Below are 16,700 nucleotides of genomic sequence, written 5' to 3'. Positions count from 1 at the left end.
AATTTTACTCAGTCCGTGAATTATACTCAATCCGTGAATTGTACTCAGTCCGTGAATTACACTCAATCCGTGAATTGTACTCAGTCCGTGAATTACACTCAATCCGTGAATTGTACTCAGTCCGTGAATTGTACTCAGTCTGTGAATTCCAACACGTGGAAATCAAAGCGTTAAAAGACAATTGAAGCTACATGTACATTATATACCATCTCGAACAATATGGCCTGAGGTCTTTAGTGCGTGTGTCGCTTATTCCAGAGGCGATGGGCGAGAACATTACCGATCTTGAGGCAACCATGAATGCTGGAATAGACATAATTCACAGCGACATCTATGGGTCGCATAGAATTGAGAATTCCGGCAACAGATCCGCGCCCCGTCAAATAATAGTACGTATGATCAGTGGATAAAATAAATTCAACTGCTTAAATCTAGCAAAATACTGCGTGACTATCCATATACAAAAAACACCACCAAAAATCGCAACAAAGAAATCACCATCGCAATCAATGACAACCTGACTCGCTTCCGAAACTATTTCTGTTTCATCTGCCGCAAACTCGTAACAAAAACTTGACAAATCAGAAAAAAGTATAGACACTGAACGGTAAGTATAGACACTGAAAGAAAAGTATAGACACTGAACGGTAAGTATAGACACTGAACGGTAAGTATAGACACTGAACGGTAAGTATAGACACTGAACGGTAAGTATAGACACTGAACGGTAAGTATAGACACTGAACGGTAAGTATAGACACTGAACGGTAAGTATAGACACTGAACGGTAAGTATAGACTCTGAACGGTAAGTATAGACACTGAACGGTAAGTATAGACACTGAACGGTAAGTATAGACACTGAACGGTAAGTATAGACACTGAACGGTAAGTATAGACACTGAACGGTAAGTATAGACACTGAACGGTAAGTATAGACTCTGAACGGTAAGTATAGACACTGAACGGTAAGTATAGACACTGAACGGTAAGTATAGACACTGAACGGTAAGTATAGACACTGAACGGTAAGTATAGACTCTGAACGGTAAGTATAGACACTGAACGGTAAGTATAGACACTGAACGGTAAGTATAGACACTGAACGGTAAGTATAGACACTGAACGGTAAGATACAAGTACGAGACAATAACGACAAGCTTCACATTATCAGAGATTCCCATTGGACACGCCCCCTACCTTTACTCGTTCTATAAAACAATTAGATATTAGAGAAGACACTAATACTTATATAATTTACTTATTGTATACATGTTCATTACATTTGCAAGCGTGTACCTTTATGACAGTACTCACTTACATGTATTTGCACACTTGCATCCTGTCCTTTGTCTTGTTGCAATCAGACAGAAGCGCATGACGTGAAGGACAATTTCACACTGCCCCATCACACACTATCATCACCCTTGTATACTTATGTTTTAGTAAGTTGATTAACTTCATTTTTATGTTCAATTCGACGATGCTTGGAATCAGCAAATCTATCAAGAATATTTGAAACTATCTACATGTAATTCCTTTCAATAAACGGCAAGCAAGTAAGTGTAGTAGACCTGCTCCAATCCTAAAGATGACTCATTGTAGAAAATGACCTGAGCTTCTCCAGGCAAAGAATCAACTGGTATAGTAGTTCAGACTTGATTGGTATAATCATTCCTATTCTATCTTATTAACTAACAGTGTGAATTTTATGTAAGTTAGAATTATTTCGACAAATTGGATTGTCGATTGTGTTGTATCAATGCTGGGATTAAGATAGTATCACTTGACTCGTCAGTAACTGTTACAGCAGATAGAGGGTGCTGAGTGTGTCACACGAAATACAAACCAGATTATCTATATTGACTCCAAGTTGTTAATCTTAATTAACCTCCCAACACACACTGTGGATATGTCTGATGAACTTCATCGTTGCAAGCCACGACTATTGTCTCCGTTTACACTACGTCAAATTTCGTGGCTGTATGATTAAAAAAATCCTCGACTTCATGAATATTTATGTTCATTACTCAACCAATGGGTGAGCTTCCATGCATTTATTTTGGTGGAAAGAAAACCATTCGGTGGTCATTGCGTGCTCGTAGCGAAATAATCCGAGAAATTGCCGATTGTGAAAAATGGAACACTTTTTAGGTGTTGTAAATAATGGACGCTTCTTTGTTGACTTCACCGGTGTAAAGAATTTACCATATAATATGCCTAACCACGTCGCTCTCTTTAGATTAACTCTAGCCTTTCGGATTTCAACACACCCAATTTACCCCAAATTTCCTAATTTTTGAGAATATGATTAAGTTTATTAACACAGAATTTACAAGCGTAACCACTGCTGTTAGTGCGAATTTCAGTAAACGGGGATCTGCAGTCTTTTTGTCCGTTATTACTTGTAAACAAATACTGTATATGTTAGTTGTGGGCATTAAAATATCGGAAATCTGATATTGTGATTGGTCAAAAAATTGTTGTGTCATTTCATTAATATTCATGAAAATGGAGGGTTTCGCTGATCATGCAGCCTCGGTTTGAGGTAGGGTAGGTGACGGACTCGGTAATCGTGGCTAGCGACGATGGATGGACCTGTGCCCAGCTTTTGTGTCTCTTCGCACACGAAACGTTTTCGTATGGCCTGTCAGAGCTAGGTTAATTGGGGTTACAAAACATTTCGTACAATTAAATACCCCATGTACGAAAATTCATGAAACGAGTCCTCAATAAAGTCAAGACAAAAAAAAAAAAATTGTACAAGTAAAAGACACGCGTACGAAAAATCATGGAAGGACTCCTCCATAAAAGTCAAAACACAGAAGAAAGACAATTTGTTCAAGTAAAAGTAATGGAGGGCCTCCGTGGCTGAGTGGTTAGAGCATTGCGCTTAAAATCACACGGCCTCTCACCTCTGGTCGGCGCGGGTTCGAATCCCGCTCGCGCCGGTAAATGAGAAAGTTTCCCAGTTTACTTTCGGAAGGTCGGTGGTCTCTTCCCGGGTACATTGTATCTGGGTTCTTTCTTCCACCAATAAAAACTGGCGGCCACCAGATAACTGAAAAATTGTTGACTGTGGCGGAAAACATCAATCAATCAATCAAATTTCATTGATCGAATCCAACGGATTGGGAACAAGTTTTAACAACTTACAAGTCCCTCTCCACAATGAATAAAACAGTTAACTAAAATTTTTGTTTAAAATACATTTTTTTAATATTATATTTTAAGTAGTTATAAGATCAACAAATTTTAAATCTAGAACTTTAGTAATTAAAGAGAAACCAGGTTAAACAGTCAGAGGTGGAGCTGTCACTACGTAGCAGTTACCCCATATAACATTGATGGTTATGTACAGATAACCCACACTTTTAACAAAAGAAAACACACCAAACTATGGTACAAATAACGCTAATACACTGGAATTCACTGGTACAAATAACGCTAACACACTGGAATTCAACCACATGTATAGTTCTTCATCAAAATTTCTTTTGCAAAATCTACTCTACCGATTGAAATTATAAGTGAAGAAAGATAATGTTAAACTTTCCTGCCGTTATATCGCATCTTACGTATACAAGACAACAACTCATTCACATACGCTTACTCTGGAGCATTTTAGAGAATCATTAGAATATTTACAGTAAAATACGCTTATTCTGGAGCATTTTAGAGAATCATTAGAATGTTTACAGTAAAATACGCAATAGACAGAGGGGTAGGAAGAACCACGCCAAAACAAGCTCGGACGCAGCATCCGTAGGCTCCATGGCTAGAAAGTCGACTCCTCTGTCGTACTCATAACTGGCGTAGAAGCAGGAAACTTTCACTTTTTGAAATTTTCCTCCCACTTTCTCTACAAACTGCAAACTACAAGTCGACTCGGCGATGTCGCTCATCAGTTCATTGAACATCATGCCGAACTTTGCCTCGGCTTGAGAATGGACACTAAGGTTACCAATGCCAGCAGAGTTCATTTGGAACGCGAGTTTCCGTGACTCTATTTCTCGAATTTTAAAATTTCCAAAAATGCGATGAGCATAATCTCCAGTGTACTGGTTGACATCGTCCACGGTCCACCGAATAGACTGTGTGTTATTTGAACTCCAGGTACTTGTGCTCTTCCAAGGAGAGGGAAAGCTGCAGATTGTGCTGTTATCTATCCACTGTTTTTCTCCAAGAAGAATGTCAGAAAGAACATAAGACAACTGCGCCAAATTATGACGATAGTTCATATACCATGGTCCATTGACTGTGATGACAAATCCTGCCTTTTGGTCGGGGAAGACCCCCGCCACAGCATTGTAGCCGTACCAGTTTCCAGGGTGCAGCATCTTTTTATAACCTTAAATAAGAAATATAATCCATTGTTAGGGTAAGTGTTATTCATCGATGACAAACTTAATGAAATTGTCATATGCCGATTAGAATATATATCGGTATCTAGATAAACGTGAATTGAAAACTACCCATACGCAACAGGTACAAGCCAAGCCCCCCCCCCCCCTTCTCCATCAATGATTTAGCCAAGCCTTCACTAAGGGGGGGGGGGGGACGTCCTTTTTAAGGTGTGGACAGTTTAAACTTTCCCTCGTCCGACTAGTATATGACGACATGTCCATCTTAATCGATTATTAGTTGACAAAATCAACCTCGTTCAGTCAACGTTCGCCGATTTACTACGATTTTCCTTTTTCCAGTTTTTTTTTTAATATTACGACTCTTACAATTCATCTCCCACCGGACAATGAAACACAACTTCATTTTACTGAGATCTGGTATATAGGATTTGCCCCTGTGGCTGTAAATTTTCAAAATTGGGTAGAAAATCATTAATTTTTTTATTTGTTTACTTTTATCTATGAGCTCTAAAATAGAGTTCAGGGGGAAAGTATAATTTCTTTCGAAAACCTGTTTGTTTTCTAACTAAGAGAAATACCTCTATTCATCAGCATTTTTTAATTAGTTAGTCTGTACAAAAATGAAAATCAGTTACACTACATACCGGTACGCAGTGAAGGTATTCATCCGATAGCTAGTACACTGTAGTATCTGAGAACACTTTTAAGAAACAATTACATACTCAGATCATTATACCTGACCCATTGTGTTGACACTAGACAGGAATATTTTTAAAATTCTAAGCTTGGAACATATACTAAGTTTAAATGTTTGGGTTTTTTTTCCAAAGAGAGAACCAGTATAGATAGAGAAATATACCTGCACACCTTAGAATATGCCCACGTTGTAATGCTGGTGCTGTGGGTTACGAAATGCATTTTCTGCTGTGTTGTGATAAGTCTAATTTTGAAAGACCAGAAATATTAAAGGTAATAAATTAAGAATGTTTTAATTTCAGTTGTCTATAAGACATAGATAAATTTATATGGTCAATGAATGGTGAAAATCCAGGAATTCTTGTGTCTGTTTTCAAATTCATAAACTTGTACTGTGACCAGTTCATGTAGGGAGAGTCTACATATTATTTACAGGTATATGTATTACATACACATTGAGTCTCTCTCTCTCTCTCTCTCTCTCTCTCTCTCTCTCTCTCTCTCTCTCCTTTCGGTACGAGGTGGAACATATCGGTTTACCTTTTTATAAATCAAACTTTTATGAATGAAAGGTGTATGCAGATGGATAGATACCATAATGATGTTTATGAATACACGACAGTAAGTTCCCTATGCATCGTCCCTTGGTATCTTTAGTTGATCACATATGTTGTACTTAATTGCAATGTTTATACATGTTTATGCGCTATTGGGCCCATTATTTGACAATAAACTGTTTCTGTAAAACAAAGTAGGTAACTACAAGTGTATTTGTTTATATTGTTGATATAGATCTCGAAGAGGAGTCTGGGAAATCTACGATTTATTCCTGCACTCCCGGGGCCCTAGGGTGGGGGAAAACGGCAAACAATTGATAGGTTTTAAAAATAATCTTTTCTACAACTGTAAGAAAAACTAGATGCATAGTCATGTAGAACCGGGTGACTTCTACCAAAATTGTAAATGTCATGATCCCCGGGGTAGAGGTTCTGACCCCGGGGTAGAGATTCTGACCCCAGGTTGGGGCCAAACTTGTTATTGGTATATCATGTTTTTGTGTAAAAGAATTAGATAACATCTTCTTTATTAAATAATGTTATTGATACTTAATTAAAACTAAATGGATATTACATGTATGAAGGAGCAGGTAATCATTTATCAAAATTGTAAAAGTTATTGTTCAAGAGGTAAGACCGGGGTTTTGGTACCAGGATGGGACCAAAATGGTCATAATGATTAATTGTCTTTGTTATTTGGAAGACTTTTTCTTTAATTTTGCTGATACTGTATAAGAACTAAATATTGAGAAAATGTAGAAAGGACAGCTGTAACAGCATTGCGAATTTCGCAACCCCAGGGTTCTAACTCTAGGGCAGATCCAAATTAGTCATACTGTGTTAATGTAAGATATATTATATTATGTAATTAAAAGTATTTCATCAGTATGGACACTTTTGTGGGCCTTTATGTTTCACTGTAGCTGAATATAAGAATTTAGCTTAGATATGCAGAACAGGAAAATTCTTATAGATTTCGTAGCCCTTAGGGCTAGTGAGTAATACTCAGGTGACCGATAAAGGCTCATGGGCCTCTTGTTTAATATGTGTGGAAACAAATCACTTGGAATTTCAAAATTCCTACCAAAGTACCTGATAAGTAGTCTAATTTAATTGCAAAAGCAATCCTTTTTCAGAATATTTATTTGAAATTAATTCCGGTATGGCGATAACTCGATCCCAGTTTTCTTTTTGCTATGACAGTTCCAGTGGTATTACGTTTTAAAATAATGTCCTTAGAACGAAGAATGAATGATGTGAAAAGAAAACTTGATTGTACTAAAAATAACGAGACAAAAAGACAACAAAAATCGAAGAGAATAATGTAACAGCTACATGTAACATTTCCAGTGATTTGATATATTAATAAGTAAGCAGAGGCAGGCAATGTGTAGACACGTGTTTGTAGTCCTATACACCGGATCCCACGTGTTTTTATCCCTATACACCGGATCCCATGTGTTTGTATTCCTATACACCGGATCCCACGTGTTTGTATTTCTATACACCGGATCCCACGTGTTTGTATTCCTGTACACCGGATCCCACGTGTTTGTATTCCTATACACCGGATCACATGTGTTTGTATTCCTATACATCGGATCACACGTGTTTGTATTCCTATACACCGGATCCCACGTGTTTGTATTCTTGTACACCGGATCACACGTGTTCGTATTCCTATGTATCGGATCCCACGTTTGGTTTGTTTCCCTACTCTTAATTTTGTATTTTTCGTATCTTCACCTTTTCATGACGAAGTTAATGAAAAATCACCAGGAGACTGAGGAGAGTGGATTGCTTCAAGAAGATGATTTGTTGTACAGAGATAGCGTTTCATGTAATTATTCATATTTTCATCAACATGATTTGCCCAATCATTTCTACCTTCAAGATCAATCAAAACATGTATCTAGTGATATGATTAATGGTTTTGAAGATAATGACACATTCCTTTCTCTTGCTTCTACCTTAAATCTCTGTTTTGCAAATCAATCAAAAGGAGTTGGTGCAATCTTTACACGCAAGGGAGATTCAGCTGCCATATCTACTGTGGGTTTAAAATCATATGTATACTTTTTAATAAATGATGAAATTATAAAAAAAAAAATCATATGTATTTGATCCTCGTGTATTCTTCCCTAGTAGCTAGTAGCAAAGAAGTTGAACAAAATAGCTATACAGTATTTATATTATCTTTGTGACATGTATCGTTCGTCACCTCGTGTCAGTACTTTCGGTACTTTGATTTAACTTGCAATATGGCAGACATTTTCTTGACGCCAATCGTAAGATACCCGTGAGAGAACATCAACAGTATCGACCATCCGAAGGATAACATTTCCCTGCAGCACCTCTGCGATTGAAAATCGATCAAACAGCCGCCACGGGACATCCGTGCAAACACTTTTATCACATGCAAAGAAAGTATACCAAAATTGCACATGCCAATCGCTAGGTATTGATCTAAAATTTCAGTTGTTAGAATTACCAAAATATATAACCCTCTCGATGCACCCAAAACGAGAAAAGAACGGAGAGGCGTCTGCATGATCACTCCGAACTTTTAGTGGATACCGTACTTATCGAAGTACATGTACATTTGGTTCGCTTTATTCCGAATAGGTGGGTATTTGAATGTACAAGTATTATATTTGTGACAGATTTATCGGTGTGGTCTACAGAACTTTGAGTTTATTATGACCTAGCAGCTAACCTGGCTAGTAGGTGCAATCTTCAGAGTTTGAGATTATTAAGATCTATAGCGGCTAACCTAGCTAGTAGGCACAATCTTTAGAGTTTGAGGTTATTAAGACCTATAGCAGCTAACCTGGCTAGTAGGCACAATCTTTAGAGTTTGAGATTATTAAGATCTATAACGGCTAACCTAGCTAGTAGGCACAATCTTTAGAGTTTGAGATTATTAAGATCTATAACGGCTAACCTAGCTAGTAGGTGCAATCTTTAGAGTTTGAGATTATTAAGATCTATAACGGCTAACCTAGCTAGTAGGTGCAATCTTTAGAGTTTGAGATTATTAAGATCTATAACGGCTAACCTAGCTAGTAGGTGCAATCTTTAGAGTTTGAGGTTATTAAGACCTATAGCGGCTAACCTAGCTAGTAGGTGCAATCTTTTGAAGTTTCAGGATCTATAGCGGCTTACATAGCAATAGCAGATACGATCTTTAAAGCCTGATCAGATCTGCTAGACTTAATATTATATAATGATATTGAAATTATATACTAAACGATCATTTTAAACCCTTTTTCTTTCTAAGTAAGGTCGAGGCTATAGTCTCCTATGGTCTCTTTGTTCAACTAAAAATTTAATGAACTTTGAATGATCCGAACTGATGTACATGTTGAACGATCTGATGGCGATTTAAAGTGTATCTCTGTAATATCCACCAATCAAATAGCAGGTGTCTCGTGCTACATGGAGATATATCGTATAAAACACAGACGTCTGTTATATCCACCAATGAAATAGCAGATGTCTCGTGCTACATGAAGATATATCGTATAAAACACAGGCCTCTGTAATATCCACCAATCAAATAGCAGATGTCTTGTACTAAATGGAGTTACACTATATTAAACATATACCTCTGTAATACCCGCCGTACCATCCATAACCATACCACGTTCCCGAGGCACGGACAGGATAATCCTTGTCAAGATTAAATCTACCAATGGACCAGTCATCCAAGTACATGTGGGGTTTTAATATTTCTTTGAAAACATCGGGATGAATTAATTGGTATCCATCCACCGTCTTTCCACCCGTGGCCATAAATCGGATCCATTTTGCTAAATCTTGCGGTGAGGCAGAGATGCATCCTGCTGGCCCAACATCGCCAATCCTACCAAGTTCAATTACATATATAAAATGACAAGGAGATGTTATCGAAACGATATTTCTATTACGTATTTACATTTTTTAAAAAATACACTGGAGTCTTTTCTTATCAGTTGTAAATAGCCAAAACTAACGATTTCACTACAATGGTGGACCTTCTTCTTAACCGAATAGAGCTGTTTGCTTTAACAGCATTCTAAGACAGACAGTAGGAGAAGAAAAATAGCATGCTGTAAGCAGTGGCGGATCAAGAAAACGGTTGGGTGTCTGGAAGTTGTCTTGAGGCTCCCGGTGGTTCCAGGACGAGGTTCTGATGTTCGCCCCTGGAACTACTGAGTTCCGACAATATAAGACATATCTCTATATTGTTTTGGGAAGCCTTTTACATCGCGAGCTCTAATGACAAATCGCGTGAAAAAGTCCAAGCTGAAGCTGCACACTTGTTTAGAAATATTTTTGTCAGAATCCCATAAGTTCCTCATCACAAATGGCGGATATCTCTCAAAATCACATCTCCTTGATGTTAGATTACGAAACTTGATGAAAGTGGAAGTCTCATAGTAGTGAGTACTATCCTGATATCTTGTAAAATTTTAAACTAGATAAAGCATCGACTACAATGTATAGGATTAAACATTTCTTAGCATTCCAGTTTGTTCCCTATATATATTATTCTCAGTTTCCGCACATTGCGTTATTTGTTTTCAGGTGCGTGTGAATAACATCGCGTTTTCGGATTTATTGATGTGTAAATTCTCGTTCAGCTTTCTTCTTTTTAAAACAATTGTCATAAATAACTTTGGAATTATTCATAAAAAAGCATCATAACTTACCCGCTATCCAACTGTCAGTATACATCCACGTTACTGATCGCGTCCGGATTAACAATCTCACAGTTGTCGAAAATATTGATAAAAATTAATAATGAAGAATTGGTGCTATACTAAGGACATCATGATTCTGATCTAAAGAAATCGAGGACAAGTTCATATTTACATACTTTTTTACCTCATGACCATACATTGCTTACGAGAAAACCACATTATAGATGTAAAACTTATACGGTACCAATTTTGTAATCAGTGACTAAAATATTTTATATATAGTTTATGTTAATTTTAAGTCGTTACACTTAATATTTTAGAAAAATTCCTTAATCGGCAATAAATTGCAATCAAAAATTGTAAATTTTATATTTATTCTTTATATGACACCGTCAACTGAGGACCGCAATATGACGTGCGCCCTCTGTAATCATGGGGAAATAACTCGCATAACATTATGAAAAATGTAGGCCACTGAAGGGTGGATTTAGCATACACACACTTGAGTCGACATGAACATGAAGATCAACTTCATTAATTCTAAGTTTGTGAATGGATTCAAACATGTAGATCTTTTTACCATTATGTGAATACTGAATTTTTATAAAATTATTGTGTCAAATGAAATGAAATACGTCATTGCTACACTCGATACTTAGGGATTATAATATTTACTCTTACTAACTGGTAAACTCGTTCATCGCCCTGACGTAGTTTGCCATCTGATAAATGGTACGGAAGTGCGAATGTAGACTGTGCATCGCTGGGGTAGATATTGGTCCCGCATACCGCCTGGAACATTCCGAGGGCTCGCAAAAGTTTCGTACCAACCAATTGTTCATAGCTAGAGCCGGTCCAAACTTCCGCTACATGACCGGCGATGGCATATAGCAAGTCATTGTAGATCCATTTGTCACGAAAAGAAGCAGACTGTGGTAAGTGTTTTAATCTCCTGAAAAAAAGTATTTGGTTCAAATCCCAAATAGAATGATCGCAGAATCAGAGTGATCGCTCTGAGCCCCATTGTGAGAACCCACGGGTTTTCTCTTTATCACACTACATTTATGAAAACCCCGGGGGTACATCATGAATCTAAAGGATGAATCAATACGCTACAAAAACCGACACGTTATATAATTTGGACAGTCACAATATATTATGCTACATTTCCACTGTCACGATTCGTAGCGCGATTGAAATCATGGTCTTAACCGTGGAATAATCGTGGTGATCGTATCAAATCTTACCTAATCTTGACGTCAGTCGCCACAATCGTGTTGATCGTAGAAATTTTTTTGACTGTCAACATTTATAATCGCATCAGGTCGTATTGTATCGTAACAAAGTGCAACATGTCGTATTTAATCGTTCCGTAATCGTGATCATCGCGGTCATTTTTTTTATTATTACAAGATAAACACCAAGTTATGTTGCGATGTCCCACGATTTGTCACGATAGTTATAATATAAGCATACTGTAATGCTGCAAATGCCACGTTGTAATCAACACAACCTTCCGTCATTTTCAGTGGTTGTGCGTTGTATTGTTCACTCTACAGATTTAAAAAAAAATAATGAAGTCAATAGTCAGGCGGGGCTGTATATATTCCCGTCGGGGTCCAATCGTAGCTCAAACCGCGATCACCCTCGATCCTGATCGTTAAAGACGCAACATAGCGCATCGGTTCGTGATTAGCGTATCGTGACGTATCTGCACATACACGAGGACCCGGATCGTGATGATCGTATGAGATTGAGGTCCAATTGCGAACTTGATCGGGTCAATCTTATCAGAACGTACGTGATCGTATCTTAACGGGTGTTCAGATCGTGACACATCGTGTCGCCTGAAATTTATCTATGGTGGCCTTACAGCATCAAATCGTATAAGGCATCACCTCGTATTAAAATCTGAAATTCCAGAAAACTTCCACGATTAGCGATGAATGGTCAATCGTGACGTTCGTAACGGATCACACGACAGTGGGAACGTAGCATTAAATGAAGCATCGGATAAATTAAGGAGGTATGCTACACAAGAAAAATTTGATGTGGATGAAAAGTGGAGGATATGTACAACAATATTTTTAAGTTGAAAATTTTCAAATTTACTTTATTTTGTCAAAAAATACAGTTTTAATAGAAAGTAATCTGGAAAAAAATTAAAACCCCTGCTGGACTCGAACCTGCGACCTACAGTTCAGCAGTCGGTATTCAAACCCACTGAGCTACTCGGCTAGGTATTGAAATTGAAAAGGAAAAGTCAAATATTGCTGATATCGATTTTTTCATCCATGTTTTTACAGGAAGTCAGCCATTATGACGATGTAGAGTACTACCTTAAATGTCTTTTTCTATCAGACATAAAATTCAGCGATCAATGGTTAAACGAGCTCGGTTATAATACTAGAATGAGTTTATAAGAAGGTACACGAGTTTGCTATTCATATTGACGTAATCATTTAGCCCTATCAGTGATATTATTGACACACTTTTTGGTGAGTAATCATATGGTATGTGCTTACCTGACATATCGATCCCGACCTATTTTAGGGACTCCCGTGTATACATCTGCTGGACTAAACCCAGTGCGATGACTCAACAAATCCTTGATTGACAAATCAGACTGAAGAATGTTCTCAGTCAAATTCAGGTCTTTGAATATGGTAGACAATTTTGTATCCCAATTCCGACTGAAACTACTAGAATTATACAAGTATAGCAAACATCGAATAGAACATTTCTAATATACAATTGCTGTAACAGTTGATAAATTTGTTTCGCGTAGTATATCTTATTAGTCCTCTACCGGTTGTAAAACCGAAGGTGACTACAGGTCTCTCTGTCTGTCAGTCACTGTCCTATTGGTTTTCCAGGCTTTCTTTCTTTATGCTTGCTACCGCCGGTCTAGAGAGTAGAGCGTTCGCCCTGCATGCGGAATGTCGGGGTTCGAATCCTAGCGGCGACAGACCTCAAGTCGTTAAAATAGGTAGTGACAGTTCCATCGCCAAACGCTCGGCATCAGGTGTGAATATCACGTGTCCTCGGATATGACCTTAAAAACGGATGTCCCGTGTCACGGTAGTTGTGGCACGCTAAAGAACCTCACTGCTCAATATCCGTAAGCGCCGAGCATAGGTCTAAATTCGAAGCCATTCACCGGTATTGGTGACGTCTCCATATGTGTGAAAAATTCTCGAGAGGGACGTTAAACAAGATACAATCATCAATCAAAGAAATTTTATAGGAGTGTACACTTTAAACAGCTGATTTGAGTTAAGATTAGAGAAGCATTTGTAATAATATATCTTACTAATATGAGTTTTCTTCATATAATCAATACTTCATTTCGAGCAAAATATGCCCTCATAAAATCTTAAATTAATGAAGTGATTATTTACATATAATCAGCAACCGAGTTTCATCGACTGCCTCTATTCAGATATCCTGCTTTTACAGTCTTTCCACCGGAACACGATCCCGATGAATATGAGAGCGTAACAATATGAAATTAATTTCGTTTATACCTGTCTATCAAACGTTACGAAACTCGAACTTGATCTGTATTTGCCACTCTGAAACTACACTGCAAGTTTCAAATGAACATTTGTAAGAATAACAAAAGAATGGAAAACCAATGGGAATGACATACAGAGAGAGAAGAAACTATAGCCCCCTTCGGAGGGGACTAATAACTCTTGTGTATTTCCGGTATGAAGAGTATTGGGATTCCTTAAGGAAAATCAATTATTTTAACTGCAGAGTCGTCAAACATGACTAGTATACTTGTAACGAACATCATGGAAGTGGACACAAGTTCTTAAACTTAAAAAGTCCTTTCCTTACAATATATCACACAAGGATATTTAATTGCATATACATGTATTAAAATGTGCATAAACAAACTTGATTACATCACCACAGTGTATATATGTCAATGTAAATGAAGTGCTTACTTTTAAGTATTGGGTCTTACTTGTTTCGTGATTCTGTTATCAATATCCCGATCAATGCGCTGGTGAAAGCTTTACCCAGAGACGCAACATAGATCGGCGTGGTTTCCGTAAAGTTGACGGGCGGATCAAGACGGGCGTATCCATATCCTTTAGCAAAAAACTGCCTATCTCGAATCATCGATATCCCTAGTCCTAAAACAAATAATCTGAATGACTTTTATCGGTTTTTTATGATTTCAATTTTTTCTGTAATTTTTAATTAGACTTCCAAAATGATAATGTTTAATGCCATAATTTACTTTTTCTATCTTTATATATCCATGTATTGGGTGAATAAAAATCTTCTTGCTATTTACCTGGAATTCTCTTGCATTTCATTAATTCGTTCACCATGGAATCAATGAGGTCTGTTTCATTTTTCAGGAAAGATTCCTGGCACGTCCCAAGTCCCCATATAGACACCAAGGCCCATAACAGAGACAGCAGACGGACCATAACGCATCAGCTGCAGGGGACAACAAAATCGGTTAATTACACGGATACAGGCATGACATTCATGTTGTGATATATCGAATACACTAACGACTGGAAATGAACTTTCCATGTTTAGAAATAAAAGATGAAAATGTTTGGTGTTTACGACAGTTTTATCCTTTCCCCACGCCCACTAGAAATACTTTTTTTTAAAATGATAAAATGAATGTAGAAGACATGCGGTTTCATGGCTATCGTAGGGGTATTTGTTAAGAAGATTTAAAGTACAGGGTTGGGTTTAGCCTACCCAAGATGGAGGATGTTTGAACTTAACCATGGAAAAATTATAACGGAAGCTGCACTTCAGGATTCCGAACAAACTATAAGATTAATTATAAAAAGTAAAGTTTTTAAACTTTTCAGTAATTGAATATAAAATATCTATATGGATTTTTTTCCTTTGTAAAGGTAAAGGGAAAGTTGAACATTTCATCAAAACATGTTTAAAGTAAATGTTAAGACCACCTTAACCAACTTTTACCATTTTGCAGGAATGGCATTTAAAGATATTGTAAATGTTAAAAAAAATTATTTTAATAAAATTAAGAATTTTACAAAATTTCTCGTTTACTATCATGGTTTCAAATTCAAAGAAATCATATATATATCGATTCATTTTGAGTGTTTTTAGGTACATCGGGCGCAATGTAATATTGTACTATATGCGAGTTATATTCACAAAACCAAACTATAGGTTAATCTGAATTACGCGATTAATACTTACAAGAAATAAACCAGTCAAACGTTGTACCCTACATCAAGGGAAGGTCTAAGCTAATACCAGGAAATGTACTTATATTTAGGTCCTGATATTAGTAACTACCGGTACGGAACACGGATCATCACGTGTGGTATAGTACAATATTCATTTTGGAGAAGGTCAATGCTATGTCATGTGACATACACATACATTCAAGTTTCGATAGAATCCTACAAATACATGCCATGCCTGTATCCATGTAATTACATGTAACTGATTTGATTTCCCCTTCAGTTGATGCGTTATGGTCCGTCTGCTGTCTGTGGTATGGGCCTTGGTGTCTATATGGGGAATTGGAACGTGCCAGGAATCTTTCCTGAAAAATGAAACAGACCTCACTGATTCCATGGTGAACGAATTCATGAAATGCAAAAGACCTATGCTTAACGCTCAAGTTCTTTAGCGTGCCAACATCTATCGCGACACTGGACGTCCGTTTTTAAGGTCATATCCGAAATATATACTCTTTTGTATGAAATTTGCATTTCTTTATACGAAAAGTATCATGCCAAACTGCATAATTTGTGTCATTGAAGGGTGCGCTAAATGCGCTAAAATAGGTACATGTAGATGTAGAATAGGACTAGAAAGTGGAAATGCGAGAATATGCGTAATTTGCCGAGATTTGACCCGCTGGACACAAACAAGCACCACGTGTGTTTACTTCCAACAGCAAACATATCATGTAATGGTATTTGCTATTGTGTATCGGCTAAATATTGCTTCTGGGACAAAGAAACTGCTAACAAAATCAGAAGTAGCAGTTAAATCTGACCATGTTCTAAAATCTGTGTACGATTCGACGAATGACCATGTTCAAGGCAGAGTTCAAGCCAGCATGAGAGATCGATGCCATCATGTCAATGTAAGTACCAACATGACAATTTATATACTTGACACGGTGTTTTCGAGATGGAGTAAACAAACATCATCACAATCTTTGAGTTAATCAAATTACATTATAATAATTACTGACCACGCAAATTGAATGTAGTTATACAATTTATAAGTATAATTTGTCAACAATCTAAATAAAATCGGATCTTCTCTAACTGTTACCCTGGAGAAGGATCTGACAACATTGAGGTTATGTTATTTCACCTTTCACACTTGCCCAATCAAATGACGGCTTTCGCTAACATGAAA

The 16,700-nt window shown here is 37.2% G+C and overlaps 1 protein-coding gene across 1 annotated transcript; it reads right to left on the bottom strand.

The window, feature by feature from the left end:
* Positions 1 to 3,232: 3,232 nt before the first annotated feature.
* On the bottom strand, positions 3,233 to 14,755 carry LOC125665359 (uncharacterized). The gene is made up of 6 exons (XM_048898003.2): positions 14,617 to 14,755; positions 14,281 to 14,452; positions 12,830 to 13,006; positions 10,990 to 11,256; positions 9,228 to 9,484; positions 3,233 to 4,350 (listed from the first exon to the last, which is right to left on the bottom strand). The coding sequence occupies exons 1-6, from the start codon at positions 14,753 to 14,755 to the stop codon at positions 3,695 to 3,697; spliced, it is 1,668 nt and encodes a 555-aa protein (XP_048753960.2). The 3' UTR covers positions 3,233 to 3,694.
* Positions 14,756 to 16,700: the final 1,945 nt, after the last annotated feature.

Source organism: Ostrea edulis, chromosome 10, assembly GCF_947568905.1.
Source record: "Ostrea edulis chromosome 10, xbOstEdul1.1, whole genome shotgun sequence".
Lineage (NCBI taxonomy): Eukaryota > Metazoa > Mollusca > Bivalvia > Ostreida > Ostreidae > Ostrea > Ostrea edulis.
The sequence above is the reverse complement of the archived record's forward strand: the minus strand, read 5'-3'. Positions and strand labels throughout refer to the sequence as shown.

What these genes read in the sequence shown, in the direction of transcription:
- LOC125665359 (XM_048898003.2), bottom strand. Translation starts at nt 14,755, where the DNA reads ATGGTCCGTCTGCTGTCTCTGTTATGGGCCTTGGTGTCTATATGGGGA. An exon ending in GAAATGCAAGAGAATTCCAG is followed by an intron (nt 14,453 to 14,616) that starts GTAAATAGCAAG and finishes TATTTGTTTTAG; the next exon opens with GACTAGGGATATCGATGATT. An exon ending in GGTCGGGATCGATATGTCAG is followed by an intron (nt 11,257 to 12,829) that starts GTAAGCACATAC and finishes ACTTTTTTTCAG; the next exon opens with GAGATTAAAACACTTACCAC.